This window comes from Oncorhynchus clarkii, chromosome 32 (assembly GCF_045791955.1).
Source record: "Oncorhynchus clarkii lewisi isolate Uvic-CL-2024 chromosome 32, UVic_Ocla_1.0, whole genome shotgun sequence".
Classification (NCBI taxonomy): Eukaryota; Metazoa; Chordata; class Actinopteri; order Salmoniformes; family Salmonidae; genus Oncorhynchus; species Oncorhynchus clarkii.
The window spans coordinates 27346884-27361017 of NC_092178.1; the positions used below are offsets into that span (position 1 = coordinate 27346884).

General features: G+C 43.1%; 1 protein-coding gene across 1 annotated transcript in view; it reads right to left on the reverse strand.

Annotated features, from left to right (window-relative positions):
• The window catches only part of LOC139391923 (alpha-N-acetylgalactosaminide alpha-2,6-sialyltransferase 2-like), a 69100-nt gene continuing 54966 nt past the window's right edge, over window positions 1-14134 (reverse strand). Inside the window, exons 9-14 of the mRNA XM_071139533.1 lie at window positions 8894-9053; window positions 7712-7850; window positions 6888-6991; window positions 6541-6624; window positions 3555-3654; window positions 1-3239 (exon numbers count right to left, since the gene is read on the reverse strand). Coding sequence (XP_070995634.1) covers window positions 3027-3239; window positions 3555-3654; window positions 6541-6624; window positions 6888-6991; window positions 7712-7850; window positions 8894-9053 — 800 coding nt within the window. The 3' untranslated portion in view covers window positions 1-3026. The remainder of the gene's footprint in view (window positions 3240-3554; window positions 3655-6540; window positions 6625-6887; window positions 6992-7711; window positions 7851-8893; window positions 9054-14134) is intronic.

Below are 14134 nucleotides of genomic sequence, written 5' to 3' on the forward strand. Positions count from 1 at the left end.
TTTAATTTGTCAATATTCCATTTTTATTCATTGATTTTATGGCCACCATTACTGTGGTTACATGTTCAGTATATGTATTGCCCAGCAAACCCACTGCAGCCTACCTCACTAGCTCACTCTCCATCCCTGCTTTGGACAATTAATAACATGACTCTTGTACAGTACTTTGCCCTTTTCCTTTATGGTTGATATTAACGACGAAAGGAAATATTATCTGTCTCTCTCCTATTGTGTACCGCTGTTAAATACTGTGGCAAAATAAAAAACAGGGAAAATAAGTACTTAGGACTACCAATTATTATCAATAAATATTAAAGAAAAAGGTATACACAACACTGGACTGAACCCCCTAATTGTCAAACTAATATTAATGTACAACAATATAGAAGATACATGACAAGAGGTTATGCAATATGGATGTATATCCACTGCACGCTTCTTAGGTGTGTAATTGACATGACCAAGGAGCTATTGAAATGTAAAACTATGAAAAATGTATGTTACACTGCTTGATTTTACCGTACACAAACAAGAGTGTGCAATATATAAGGCTAGCCTGTGGACATTCTGAAGTTTAGTCTAGTAGGTCACATGACCAAGGAGTGATTGAAGTTTTTCACTTTGAAAAATTTATGTAAAATGAAGATGAAAATGAACAAACTAAGGGGTGTGCAGTGTGTAGGCCCACTGAGTGTACATTCTGAACCTTGTTTGAAGTCAGTAGGTCACATGACCAAGGAGCTATTGAAATTTGAAATTTCGAAAAAATAATGTAAAAATGTGTGAGATGAAAATGGACAAACCAAAGGTTGTGCAACATAGAAGGGTAGTCAGTGGACATTCTGAACCTTGTTTGAGTCAAGTAGGTCACATGACCAAGGAGCTATGGAAATTTGAATGTAAAAAGTTTGTACTTTGTTTATGCTCCCTAACTAGTTCAACTAGGAATACAAAATGCTGCTCATATTTCCACATGTTTATTAGCTTTGGAAAGTGAATTAATGTCCAAATCGTGAAAATAAGACCTGAGCAATGTTGTGCACAATTTTTCCAACATCATGACACTTATTAGGAGTCTGTGGCTCAAGTGGTTTGAAAGCTATTGAGGTCTGAAAGAGTGAAAATCCATCGAAAATCCGTCAAAGTTCCAACTTGAAACTATCTTTACCTCGGTGGTTATCGTCTACAACATCACAGATGTCATCGGAGGATTGATTACCTAGGAAGTTAGCAAGCCAGTGAGGCAAGGTAAAATATCACAAATAAAACTAGATAAAGCCAGAATAATAATATACTTGTTGAGCATAGCCATAGCCATCAGTCTTGTGTGTTTTCATGGTGTTCACATACTCACTGCTAAATTTGTCAAGGTCCCGATATCAGCATTTCGTTTTTAGCTGTGAGCTGTGAGCATTCGTGTGCACCCCTTACAAACTATATTCACCCGCTCAAAAAGAGAGCAAAAACTTAATTGAGTTTCCAATGTGCTTTCAACCATCTAAAGCACAACCGATTTCAAATGGAAAAACAATGTTCCATTTTTGGCTTAGTCACCCAAATCTCTATCACTGTGCTTTCAACCATTTAAAAGCACAGCAATGTTCAAATGTGAATACAATGTCAGATATTTGGTTTATTCATACAACATATTAATGTGTTATCTCTGTGCTTCATCTAATAGCACAACCAAATTACCTGGATTGCAGTTGAGATTATATCGTTTAATTGCATTCATTAACATTTATTTTAGGTTGACTTGCAAATGTGAATTTAACATATAACTTGTTAACTTATCAACAACTTAATAAGCTATTTATTGTATTTCAAAAGTGCTATTGAAACCTTTGATTGTCAACGCAAATATCAAATATCAACATTTGAAGGAGATTTATCTTCTGCTTCGATAGTTCCATCTGTGCCACTAACTTAGTTTGGCTTTAATGTCAGCTTGTCTATCAATTAATAATTGATCAAATAAGCATTTACTTCTGTAAGAAGCATTTACATTAGCCCTATCCATATAGGCCAATTCCCATGAGGGTTAAAGGTACACATTCAATATATTTTATACAAGGTTTGTGTATGTTGAAATTTGGTTACCACGAAGACATAACCCAATGGTTGAAATTTCACCCTCAAAACAACAGTTGATTACTTTTTCCAAATCCAATGTATTTTCCATGTAGATTCCACGTCACAATATGTTGACAAATTACTTTAAAGCAATGTTAACACAAACGATATAGAAAGGGGGCTACTTGCAAATGTATTTTACATGTATTTTAATTAAATACATTACTTGGCACCAGTATTATAGGCTATTTGTCAACTAGCTCTCGCAGTCTCAAGTCAGAAATAGACATTCGTCCATGTTTCTCAAACGTCAAATTTCAAAGTTGTTGCAAAAGTCACATTTTTAAGTATTTATGGTTAAGTTTAGGCATTAACTCTGAATTGTCAATGTTAGAAATTAAGTGTAGGCATTAACTTTGAATTTTAAGTGTTAGAATTAAGTTCAGGCATTAACTCTGAATTGTAAGTGTTGGAATTAAGTTTAGGCATTAACTTTGAATTTTAAGTGTTAGAATTAAGTTCAGGCATTAACTCTGAATTGTAAATGTTAGAATTAAGTTTAGGCATTAACTCTGAAATTGTAAGGTTAGGCATGAACTCCAAATGGTTAAGGTAAGAGTGAAGGTTTGGGATAGGCTTAAAACAAAAATCGAAAAAACAACTTTCAATTGCTGGATTCGAGTGTGCTACCTTTGGCACCTGAGGCAGATACCTATTTGCCATCCCCGTCCACAACGCCCAAGAAAAACTTAAACCTACTTGAACGTAACAGCTTTCACTGTTGCCCCTGATGGCATGGGATGGATAATACATGCATTTGAATTAAATACATTACTTGGCACCAGTATTTTGTTGTTTATTCAGATATAAATGCATTGGTCTTTAGTTTATTTTGTAACAAGATACATGACATGTCAATGTATCTTTGCTCATCTCTGCAGTCAGACAGGGTTTTATGGTTCTGTTGGCTTTCTTGTCTTTCTCTCTGGGCTCTCCTGTCTCTGATAAAGCCTGATGATCTTGGTGTCATGTAGTTTCCTCCAGGTCTTGATCTCTAGGTTGTAGTCGTGATTAGCGTAGAAGATGACTCTGGTTTTGGAGTGTCTCTCAGCATAGTAGTTAGGATATTTACTGTGGTCCTCAGTGATGAATCCATACGCATCCACCTGAGACAGGGCAGAGGGAGAGATAGATGATCTCAGATGCTACCATGTTCCTCTCACACTATTGTGCACTACTTTAAACTAGAGCCCCAATTTCAATAAAGAAGACCAGCATCATAAGACCATCAAATAACTCGATGGTCTGTTTCAGCATAGTCATGGCGCCAAGTCAGTGATGTACAACAACGTAATTACATTCAGTAGATGTAGTGCAGTACAGCACTCGCTTCTAAGTTACTTCTAAATTGAAATTGTGTGTGTGTGTGTGTGTGTGTGCGTGTGCGTGTATGTGTGTGTGTGTGTGTGGTGCAGACTGACCACATCACAGGTGTGCAGGGCCAGGAAGAGTGTGAATGCTCCGTTAGTAGGTCTGCATATAGCCCAATAAGAACCCTTCAGCGCCTGGGACCACATGAACCTACAAATGAGGAGCACAGATACACACACAGTTTCATTTCAGAAGTACAGTTGAAGTAGGAAGTTTACATAACCTTAGGTTGGAGTCATTAAAACACATTTTTCAACCACTCCACAAAAACTATAGTTTTGGCAAGTCGGTAAGGACATCTACTTTGTGCATGTTTACAGACAGATGATTTCACTTATAATTCACTGTATCACAATTCCAGTGGGTCAGAAGTTTACATACACTAAGTTGACTGTGCCTTTAAACAGCTTGGACATTTCCAGAAAATGATGTCATGGCTTTAGAAGCTTCTGATAGGCTAACTGACATTTTTGAGTCAATTGGAGGTGTACCTGTGGATGCATTTCAAGGCCTACCTTCAAACTCGGTGCCTCTTTGCTTGACATCTTGGAAAAATCAAAAGAAATCAGCCAAGATTTCCACAAGTCTGGTTCATCCTTGGGAGCAATTTCCAAACGCCTGAAGGTACAACGTTCATCTGTACAAACAATAGTACGCAAGTACTACACCACGCAGCCGTCATACCGCTCAGGAAGGAGACGCGTTCTGTCTCCTAGAGATGAACATTCTTTGGTTCGAAAAGTGCAAATCAATCCCAGAACAACAGCAAAGGACCTTGTGAAGATGCTGGAGGAAAGAGGTACAAAAGTATCTATATCCACAGTAAAACGAGTCCTATATCGACATAGCCTGAAAGGCGCTCAGCAAGGAAGAAGCCACTGCTTCAAAACCGCCATAAAATAGCCAGACTACGGTTTGCAACTGCACATGGGGGCAAAGACAGTACTTTTTGGAGAAATGTCCGCTGATCTGATGAAACAAAAATAGAACTGTTTGGCCATAATGACCATTTTTATGTTTGGAGGAAAAGGGGAGGCTTGCAAGCCAAAGAACATCATCCCAACCGTAAAGCACGGGGGTAGCAGCATCATGTTGTGGGGGTGCTTTGCTGCAGGAGGGACTGGTGCACTTCACAAAATAGATGGCTACATGAGGATGGAAAATTATGTGGATATATTGAAGCAACATCTCAAGACATCAGTCAGGCATCAGTCAGACATCAGTCAGTTGGAGTGGCCATCACAAAGCCCTGACCTCAATCCTATAGAGAATTTGAGGGCAGAACTGAAAAAGTGTGTGTGAGCAAGGAGGCCTACAAACCTGACTCAGTTACACCTGCTCTGTCAGGAGGAATGGGTCAAGATTGACCCAACTTATTGTGGGAAGCTTGTGGAAGGCTACCTGAAACGTTTATCCCAAGTTAAACAATTGAAAGGCAATGCTACCAAATACTAATTGAGTGTATGTAAACTTCTGACCCACTGGGAATGTGATGAAAGAAATAAAATCTGAAATAAATCATTCTCTTTACTATTATTCAGACATGTCACATTTTTTAAATAAAGTGATGATCCTAACTGACCTAAGACAGGGAATTTTTACGAGGATTAAACGTCAGGAATTGTGAAAAACTGAGTTTAAATGTATTTGGCTAAGGTGCATGTAAACTTTCTGACTTCAACTGTAACATAGAAGCGAGTGCTGTACTGCACTGCATGCACTATGTGATCACGTGGTTCTACCTACACCGCCTTCAGAAAGTATTCACGCCCTTTGACTTATTCCACATTTTGTTGTGTTACAGCCTGAATTCAAAATGGATTAAACAAATAATTATCACCTATCTATACACAATGAAAAAGTGAAAACATGTTTTTAGAAATTTTAGCAAATGTATTGAAAATGAAATACAGAAATATCTAATTTGCATAAGTATTCACACCCCTGAGTCAGTAGATGTTGGAATCACCTTTGGCAGCGATTACAGCTGTGACTCTTTCTGGGTGTCTCTAAGAGCTTTGCACACCTGGATTGTACAATATTTTCCCATAACTATTTAAAAAAAAAAAGTCAAGACCTGTCAAATTGGATGCTGATTATCGCTAGACAACCATTTTCAAGTCGCATTGCGAGGCATTGGAAATCCTCCCTGCTCTTTGTGATAGAATATGTGTTTGAAATTCACTGCTCAACTGAGGGACCTTACAGATAATTGTATGTGTGGAATATAGAAATGAGGTTGTCATTCAAAAATCATGCTAAGCGCTATTAAGGCACACAGAGCCCATTATTATGTGACTTGTTGAGCAAATTTTTACTCATGAACTTATTTAGGAATGCCATAACAAAGGGGTTGAATACTCATTGACTCAAGACATTTCAGCTTTTCATTTTTAATTCAAACATTTTTCCAAACGCATAATTCCACTTTGACATTATGGGGTATTGTGTGTAGGCCAGAGACAAAACAAATCTAAATTGAATAAATGTTAAATTCAGGCTGTAACACAACAAAATGTGGAGAAAGTCAAGGGATGTGAATACTTTCTGAAGGCACTGTAGCTGACTTGGCGCCATTACTATACTAGTAATTTCTATGTTGTGTGTCTCCTTAAAAATAATATAAGCCATTAAGCAGACACTTTTATCCATAGCAATTTAGAGTAATGCGTGCATACAGTTTCACATGTGTGGTCCCAGTGAGAATTGAACACACAATCATGGGATTGCTAGCACCGTGCCCTATCAACAGAGCCAGAATTGACCACATTGAATGTGCCACAAAGTAGCTGGCAATTCCTTAACCGTATGTGTGTTGAAGGCCACTAGGACTAGTCTGGGTACTAGTCTGTTTGGCTACCATTTCACTCCTTGTACACCGTGTCCTTGCTAGAGAAGACAATTCCATATGGAGTTGGCAAGAGAGCTGAAACAGACTGGTGCCTAGGCTACACTAGGACCTATTGCATCCTTCTCAAGCAGAGGGCAAGCCTTCTCTCCTTTCATACAACTGTTATTGGACGCTTTTTGTTATACCTGTTACGGGCGTATCTGAGGAAGTCAGGGTGAAGAACATAGAAGCGGTTCTCATCAAACTCTCCTGAGTATTGCATCCACGGTCTGCAGATAAGGCAGCAAACACAACACTGAGCAGTGTGTTTGTGTGTGTGTGTGTGTGTGTGTGTGTGTGTGTGTGTGTGTGTGTGTGTGTGTGTGTGTGTGTGTGTGTGTGTGTGTGTGTGCGTGCGTGCATGCGTCAGAACTGGGTTCAAAAACTATTTTAAATCTAAAAATGACTTTAGCTGAGCTTGCCTGCACAATGGACCAATAGATAGTCGTGAGAGCAAAGAGTGTCAGTGTGTGAGACCACGTCACAGGCTTACCGTCTGTTCCTGTAGGGTCCATCAGAGACAGTTGTCCTCCCCAATAGACCCTTTAGCCACTGGAAATCCCTCAGCCCCTCTGGAATCAGCACATACTTTATACCCTGCACAGAACAGGCACACTCAGCACTCAGCAGTATGTGTGTGTGCATGCCTACGTGTGGGTGCGTGAGTGTGTGTGAGTGTAATATGAATTTCCATGTGACCTAAAGAGCAGAGCAGTCGCAGATTAAATCAATAAAAAAATCAATCTGGTTTATTACAAGTTGCAACAGGGAGACACCTACACCAGAGAAGCAGAGAAAATGTCTAACTGGCCTTCTCTGAGAAGACCCTTATATCCTAATCAGCAGACAACTGTTCTGTAAACACCAGCCCGACAGGCTTGTAGGAAGTCAAAACAAAAGGCAGGGACTTTGTCATCTGCTACAGAACCACACTGTGTTCTTCCACAGAAGACAAACCAACAGTGAATAATCAGTATGTCCTTGGTCCTTGAACTTGGTCCTCCAGTCTGGCGTCAATCGCTATCAACAGATAAGAGAACAATCCATAACATTCAGCTTCAAGTCTAGTGACCATCAAGCTGCACCCAGTGTCACAAACAAAACACTGGAAATCATGTGTAAAACAGAAAGGGAAAACATAGAAAGATGCTTAACATTGTGTTGCACTCTAAACATTGCACTCTAAACTGAAAATATGAACTTTATTGATCTTAAATGTCCCCATTACAATGAAAACTTAATACCATCTCAGTCATGAACCTTTAAAAAGTCACTGTAGTCTCGTGTCAGTACAGCAGCAGCACTTCGGTTACCTACCTTGTCATGCGGTGCACTGTTGTAGCCATATTTCTTGAATATGAGAAGAGACTGGGTGATGGAGTGGGCGGTGTGAACGTAGACCGAGGTTCTGTTGCCTACATCCTCCTCGTAACCCTTGGTTACGGCACCATTCATCCTGACAGAGACAGGAACAGGGACAGAGACAGGAAGAGAAAGGCAAGGTTAGTTACCACTCATCACGCAAATGTTGACCACCTCCATTACATTGACACGATCATGATAATTGGTAAGTATGTTGCACACATAACAGTTGTGTTGACTATATTGTAACATGTCTAATCCTAATTGGCAATATCAGATTCTGATATTCTGTGTCTGTATCATTCTAATGCGATTCAACCTACTAATCTATGTATGAGCTCATAGTCGATCATTCAGCCCTATTTCCACAGGCTCCACAGTCCGAAATCCTTTAATAACCTTTACAAAGTCAGACCAGGTGAACCAGTGGAGCAGCCCAGCTAACATGGCGACCATTCTGCCCCTGAAAAGTTTACATCAGTCCTTTCGTTCACCCGCAATGCTTCAGGCTAAGCATGCAGACATTTCTAGGCAGTCAGTCCCCATCAGCATCCCAGCCAATCCCACAATGCACTTAAAAGGTGTGTCTCATATCCCTTCCCTCCCTGACACAAATGGACCCTGTCAGATAAAAGAAAATGGTGGCTCCAGGGCGGAGAGAGTGACAACGTCCAGATAGCAATATTGTAAACTAAACGCTTATTCTGTATGTCTATGTGTGTGTGTTGCTGAATAAATCCCATTCCAAACATACTGTAACCATACCTTAATAAAACAAAGTACAACAAACATTTGATGTAGCGAACATACTGGAGAAAATAAAGTTATTTGGACTATCCTGATGAACACCTCCAGTGCTTGCCAGGAGTACGGCCAGGAGTTAAACTCACAGCTCGTTTTATTCTCATGGGAGTCTATCTCCTGACTTCAAACACAAAGTCATGATCCAGAACCAAAAATAGGTTATAGCTGAAACGTTAATATCAACATGTTTGTTTTAATTAGCTTAGCTTTTTATCCTTCCTGATTGGTGCATTTTGTTTCTACTGTACATTGCAATGTGCTGATGCATGCTCTCACAGCAACACACACAGACACACACACCACACACACACAGACCACAATGGCCCCACTGACCGGAACACATAGTCGTGAGCATCTATCTCCTTGCCCATCCTAGAGCCGTTGAGTATTCCTCCTGTTGCCACCACAGCACAGCGTATACACCCAGGGTTTCCCCGTGGCAAGAGCAGCGGCTCTCTGGGCTTGGGAATCAGATCCACCACTGCCTTTATCTCTGTAAACACACGGATACAAAACCTATTTTTGGGGGATTCAATAAAGGGGCACTTTGGTAATACTTTGTAACCACTCCCTTCACAATGTCTTAATAATAAAGGCCAAGTAGATCTGCATACCAGTAGAAACAGTAAATAAACCATTGGCTCGTTGATGAAAATAAACTCTGACACTTTACGTTGCATAGGCTGCAGTAAAAATCTGGAAAAAGTTCAAGCCCGGTACAGATACAACAGCCGAGACAAGACGGTTTTATTCAGTTTTAGAATAAAGTTAACTTGATCTGAACGGTCCCATGACGCTTCTGGAGTTTCCAAGATTCATGGAGTTAAAACATCCAGTCAAACTGGTCCAGCATGCATACAAAGCACTATGACATTGACCAAAAGGGCCTATAGGGTAGAGATTCCAAATGTGTCAAACATTGCTCAAATGTTAAAATGCGCAAAAGTCACTTGGATAATAGAAACAAGCACAGAAGGTTGAATAAATGACCAGGACATGAAGGTTAAACCATAGCCAATAGTTTTATTTCCCATTTTTCATTGCAGTGTCCCTTTAAAAGTCCAATATGCAGAAACCGCTCAACAATTTCGTGGTTGCTAAAATTCTAATAGTTTGCCTAATTTCAGTTTATGTGACAAAACAAGAAACTATGGTATAGAGAATCATTGTACCATCTAATCCGCTGTGAAATATATTTTCCATAAGAAAAAATATTGTATTTTCAGCTGTTTGAATATGGTGTACGCTGGTGTACTTAACAGTGTGTTGGTAAAATCACTGGTGAAGGCAAGCCAGGAAGAAAATGCCATATTACAACCTGTGTTAATAATAATTGCGTTCTTTGCTCTATAACCTGTTAGTTCATATGCCATGCCACTGTGATATATAGACCTAAGGCTGAGACAATAAGAAGACACAGTGGCAGAATAAATTCAACCACACCTTTGTTTCATTACAAAACTAGAGAACAACATCTGCCTGGTGGAGTCCACAAAACATATTGCATGTAACAAACAGTTACGTGACCTACAGCACGGTCAAGCAAGTTAATGTTTCTGACATTTCTGGACTATTAAACAACTATTGATTTAGAACCAAGTCTAAATAAAAACAGGAGCTAACTCCACTATTTCAGCACCGTTTCAAATTCAGTATTTCAACATCATCAAATCACTTATGCTTGGTCTAATACAGAGACAATTAAAAGATCCCCAAAAGGATTTAGTCCTATCCACATAAGCTAAATATGATGTGGCTGTCCATCTTTCTAATTTCTGTGTTTGTGCAAGTAGAAAAAAGTTGTTGACTCACCCTACTTGTGGAGAAACACCAATGCCATCCTCCTCTCTTTCATGTTGACGAAACAGTCTATCGCACTGTCATACAGTACACACTTTTATTCCTTTTTGTTCTAGGCTACCTGGCTAAAATGCTTGCAGGCTACCCTACCTTGCTTTCATGGGCAACGTTAGCTAGTTAACATTAGTCTTAATCTAGCTACATATTGCTCTCAATTTGATGTGATTGGAGGAAAGCCAAATCCAAACTGGCTTCCCTTAATGTTATTTTTTTGGTGAGGCAGGACCGTTCACAGTTGAGCTCACTCAGTTTTTTCTTTATTTCTTTTGTCAATTGTTTGGGGAAGCCTGACTTCCCTTGGCATCCATGAATAGGTGCCACTGTACAAAACTGAAAGTAGCAAAAATTTAACTTAAGAAAGGGAACTATAGAAATGGAAACTTAGAAGAGATCTACCACTTCTTAGACTTGCTTTTAATAAGAATGACAGATTTATAACTCACAATTCTATGTGTTTTTGGTGGGGTCACCCAAAAAGTTACATATAGCAGCTTTAAGCAAAGGACTTCCTTTGGGCAATCAAATGCATATGCTACTTGCTTTTTCCATTCTCTGTCTTGCTGTTTCTTTCTTTATGTCATATTCCTGAGGCTGCACACCTAGGGCTGGGGCTGTGTTTTATCAGCCGGTTATTGTCATGCGAAAGACTGCCGGTCTCACGGTAATTTACCTTTAATTAACATAAACAGTTCAGCGTGGACAGGCCTCCATAAATACTGTACAAGCAAGCAGCTGATGGCCAGAAAACAAAGCACTTTCTTCTGAAACTCATCAGTCTATTCTTGTTCAGAGAAATGAAGGCTATTCCTTGCGAGAAATTGCCAAGAAACTGAAGATCTCGTACAACTCTGCCTAGAAGGCCAGCATCCCGGAGTCGCCTCTTTACTGTTGATGTTGAGACTGGTGTAGGCTGTTTTCAGCTGTGCTAACATAATTGCAAAATAGTTTTCTAATGATCAGTTAGCCTTTTAAAATGATCAACTTGGATTTGCTAACACAACGTACCATTGGAACACAGGATTGATGGTTGCTGATAATGGGCCTCTGTACACCTATGTAGATATTCCATTTTTAAAAAGCAGCCGTTTCCGGCTACAATTGTAATTTACAACATTAACAATTTCTACACTGATCAATTTGATGTTATTTTAATGGACGAAAAATGTGCTATTCTTTCAAAAACATGGATATTTCTAAGTGACCCCAAACTTTTGAACGATAGTGTTAATGAGCTGCATGATGTAACTTGAGGCTAATGAGCATTTGAGAATGTCACAAAAAAAAAAGCTTTGTTCCTTGCCTCAGGGTGCACACACTGTTCTCTCATCAAGTGATCATATTTTTCCACCATCAGAATATTCTCAATTTTATCTTGTCTTTACTAATATGTAAAATGAGTTTTTTTATTTAGAATGTCCCATTATTAAATGGACAGGAACACTGGCAGGGGAAAACATACATGCCATCTGTCACGTTCTGACCTTTATTTCCGTTGTTTTGTATTTATTTAGTATGGTCAGGGCGTGAGTTGGGTGGGCAGTCTATGTTTGTTTTTCTATGTTTTGGGGCATTTCTATGTTTTCGGCCTAGTATGGTTCTCAATCAGAGGCAGGTGTCATTAGTTGTCTCTGATTGAGAATCATACTTAGGTAGCCTGGGTTGCACTGTTTGTTTGTGGGTGATTGTCTATGTTGATGGCTTGTTTCAGCACAGGTCTCATTTTGTAGCTTCACGGTCGTATTTGGTTTATTGTTTTTGTTACTCGTTTGTATAGTGTTAAGTTTTTTCTTGATTAAAGATTTGCCATGGACACTCACCACGCCGCGTATTGGTCCTCAGATCCATCTCGTCTCTCCTCTTCGGATGAAGAGGAGGACGGCCGTGACAGAATCACCCACCAACCAAGGACCAAGCGGCGTGGTAGAAAACAGCGACGACAGCAGCAGCAGCAGCAGCAACAACAACAGCGGCCGGTATCACAGGACTCCTGGACATGGGAGGAGATACTGAACGGAGAGGGACCCTGGGCACAGGCTGGGGAATATCGCCGCCCCAAAGCAGAGCTGGAGGCAGCGAAAGCTGAGCGGCGGCGATATGAGGAGGCAGCACGGCAGTGCGACAGGTACGAGAGACAGCCCCAAAAATTTTTTGGGGGGGGGCACACGAGGGGTGGAGCTAAGCCAGGTAGCAGACCTGCGCTCACCCCTCGTGCTTATTATAAGCAGCGCGATACTGGGCAGGCACCGTGTTATGCGGTTAAGCGCACGGTGTCGCCAGTACGTGTCCATAGCCCGGTGCGCTATAGGACAGCCCCCCGAGAGTGTCATGCGAGTGCGGGCATCGAGCCAGGGCGTATGGTGCCTGCTCAGCGGGTCTGGTCGCCGGTACGCAGTTTTGGTCCAGGGTATCCTGTGCCGGCTCTGCGTGCTGTGTCTCCGGGGCGCTGGGAGGGTGCAGTGCGTCCTCTGCCTGCGCTCCGCTCGTGCCGGGCGAATGTGGGAATGGAGCCGAAGGGAGAGGTGCGTGTAGTAAGCACTAGATCTCCCGTGCTTACCCACAGCCCGGTTCAACCTGTGCCTGCACTCTGGACGGTCCGGGCTAGAGTGGTTATCCAGCCTGGGGAGGTGGTGCCAAGGTTGCGCACCAGAGCTCCAGTGCTCCCCCACAGCCCGGTCCTTCAGGTGCCTCCTCCTAACCCCAAGCCTCCTGAAGGGCTCCCCAGCCTGGTGGTACCTGTGGCAGCCCCACGCACCAGGCTGTCTCTCTGTCTCCTCCCTGCAGGTGGTCCTGTCTGTCCGGCGCCGCTGCCGGAGTCTCCCGCCTGTCCGGCGCCGCTGCCGGAGTCTCCCGCCTGTCCGGCGCCGCTGCCGGAGTCTCCCGCCTGTCCGGCGCCGCTGCCGGAGTCTCCCGCCTGTCCGGCGCCGCTGCCGGAGCCTCCCGCCTGTCCGGCGCCGCTGCCGGAGCCTCCCGCCTGTCCGGCGCCGCTGCCGGAGCCTCCCGCCTGTCCGGCGCCTCTGCCGGAGCCTCCCGCCTGTCCGGCGCCTCTGCCGGAGCCTCCCGCCTGTCCGGCGCCTCTGCCGGAGCCTCCCGCCTGTCCGGCGCCTCTGCCGGAGCCTCCCGCCTGTCCGGCGCCTCTGCCGGAGCCTCCCGCCTGTCCGGCGCCTCTGCCGGAGCCTCCCGCCTGTCCGGCGCCTCTGCCGGAGCCTCCCGCCTGTCCGGCGCCTCTGCCGGAGCCTCCCGCCTGTCCGGCGCCTCTGCCGGAGCCTCCCGCCTGTCCGGCGCCTCTGCCGGAGCCTCCCGCCTGTCCGGCGCCTCTGCCGGAGCCCCTCTGTCCCGAGCAGCTGTCTCTCTGTCCCGAGCAGCTGTCTCTCTGTCCCGAGCAGCTGTCTCTCTGTCCCGAGCAGCTGTCCCTCTGTCCCGAGCAGCTGTCCCTCTGTCCCGAGCAGCTGTCCCTCTGTCCCGAGCTGCCCCTCTGTCCAGTGGGGTCATTGAGAGGGGTGGTCATGCTGAGAAAGCCACGGAGGCGGACAATAAGGCGGACTAAGACAATGATGAGGTGGGGTCCGCGTCCCGCGCCAGAGCCGCCACCGCGGACAGACGCCCACCCAGACCCTCCCCTATAGGTCAAGGTTTTGCGGCCGGAGTCCGCACCTTTGGGGGGGGGGTACTGTCACGTTCTGACCTTTATTTCCGTTGTTTTGTATTTATTTAGTA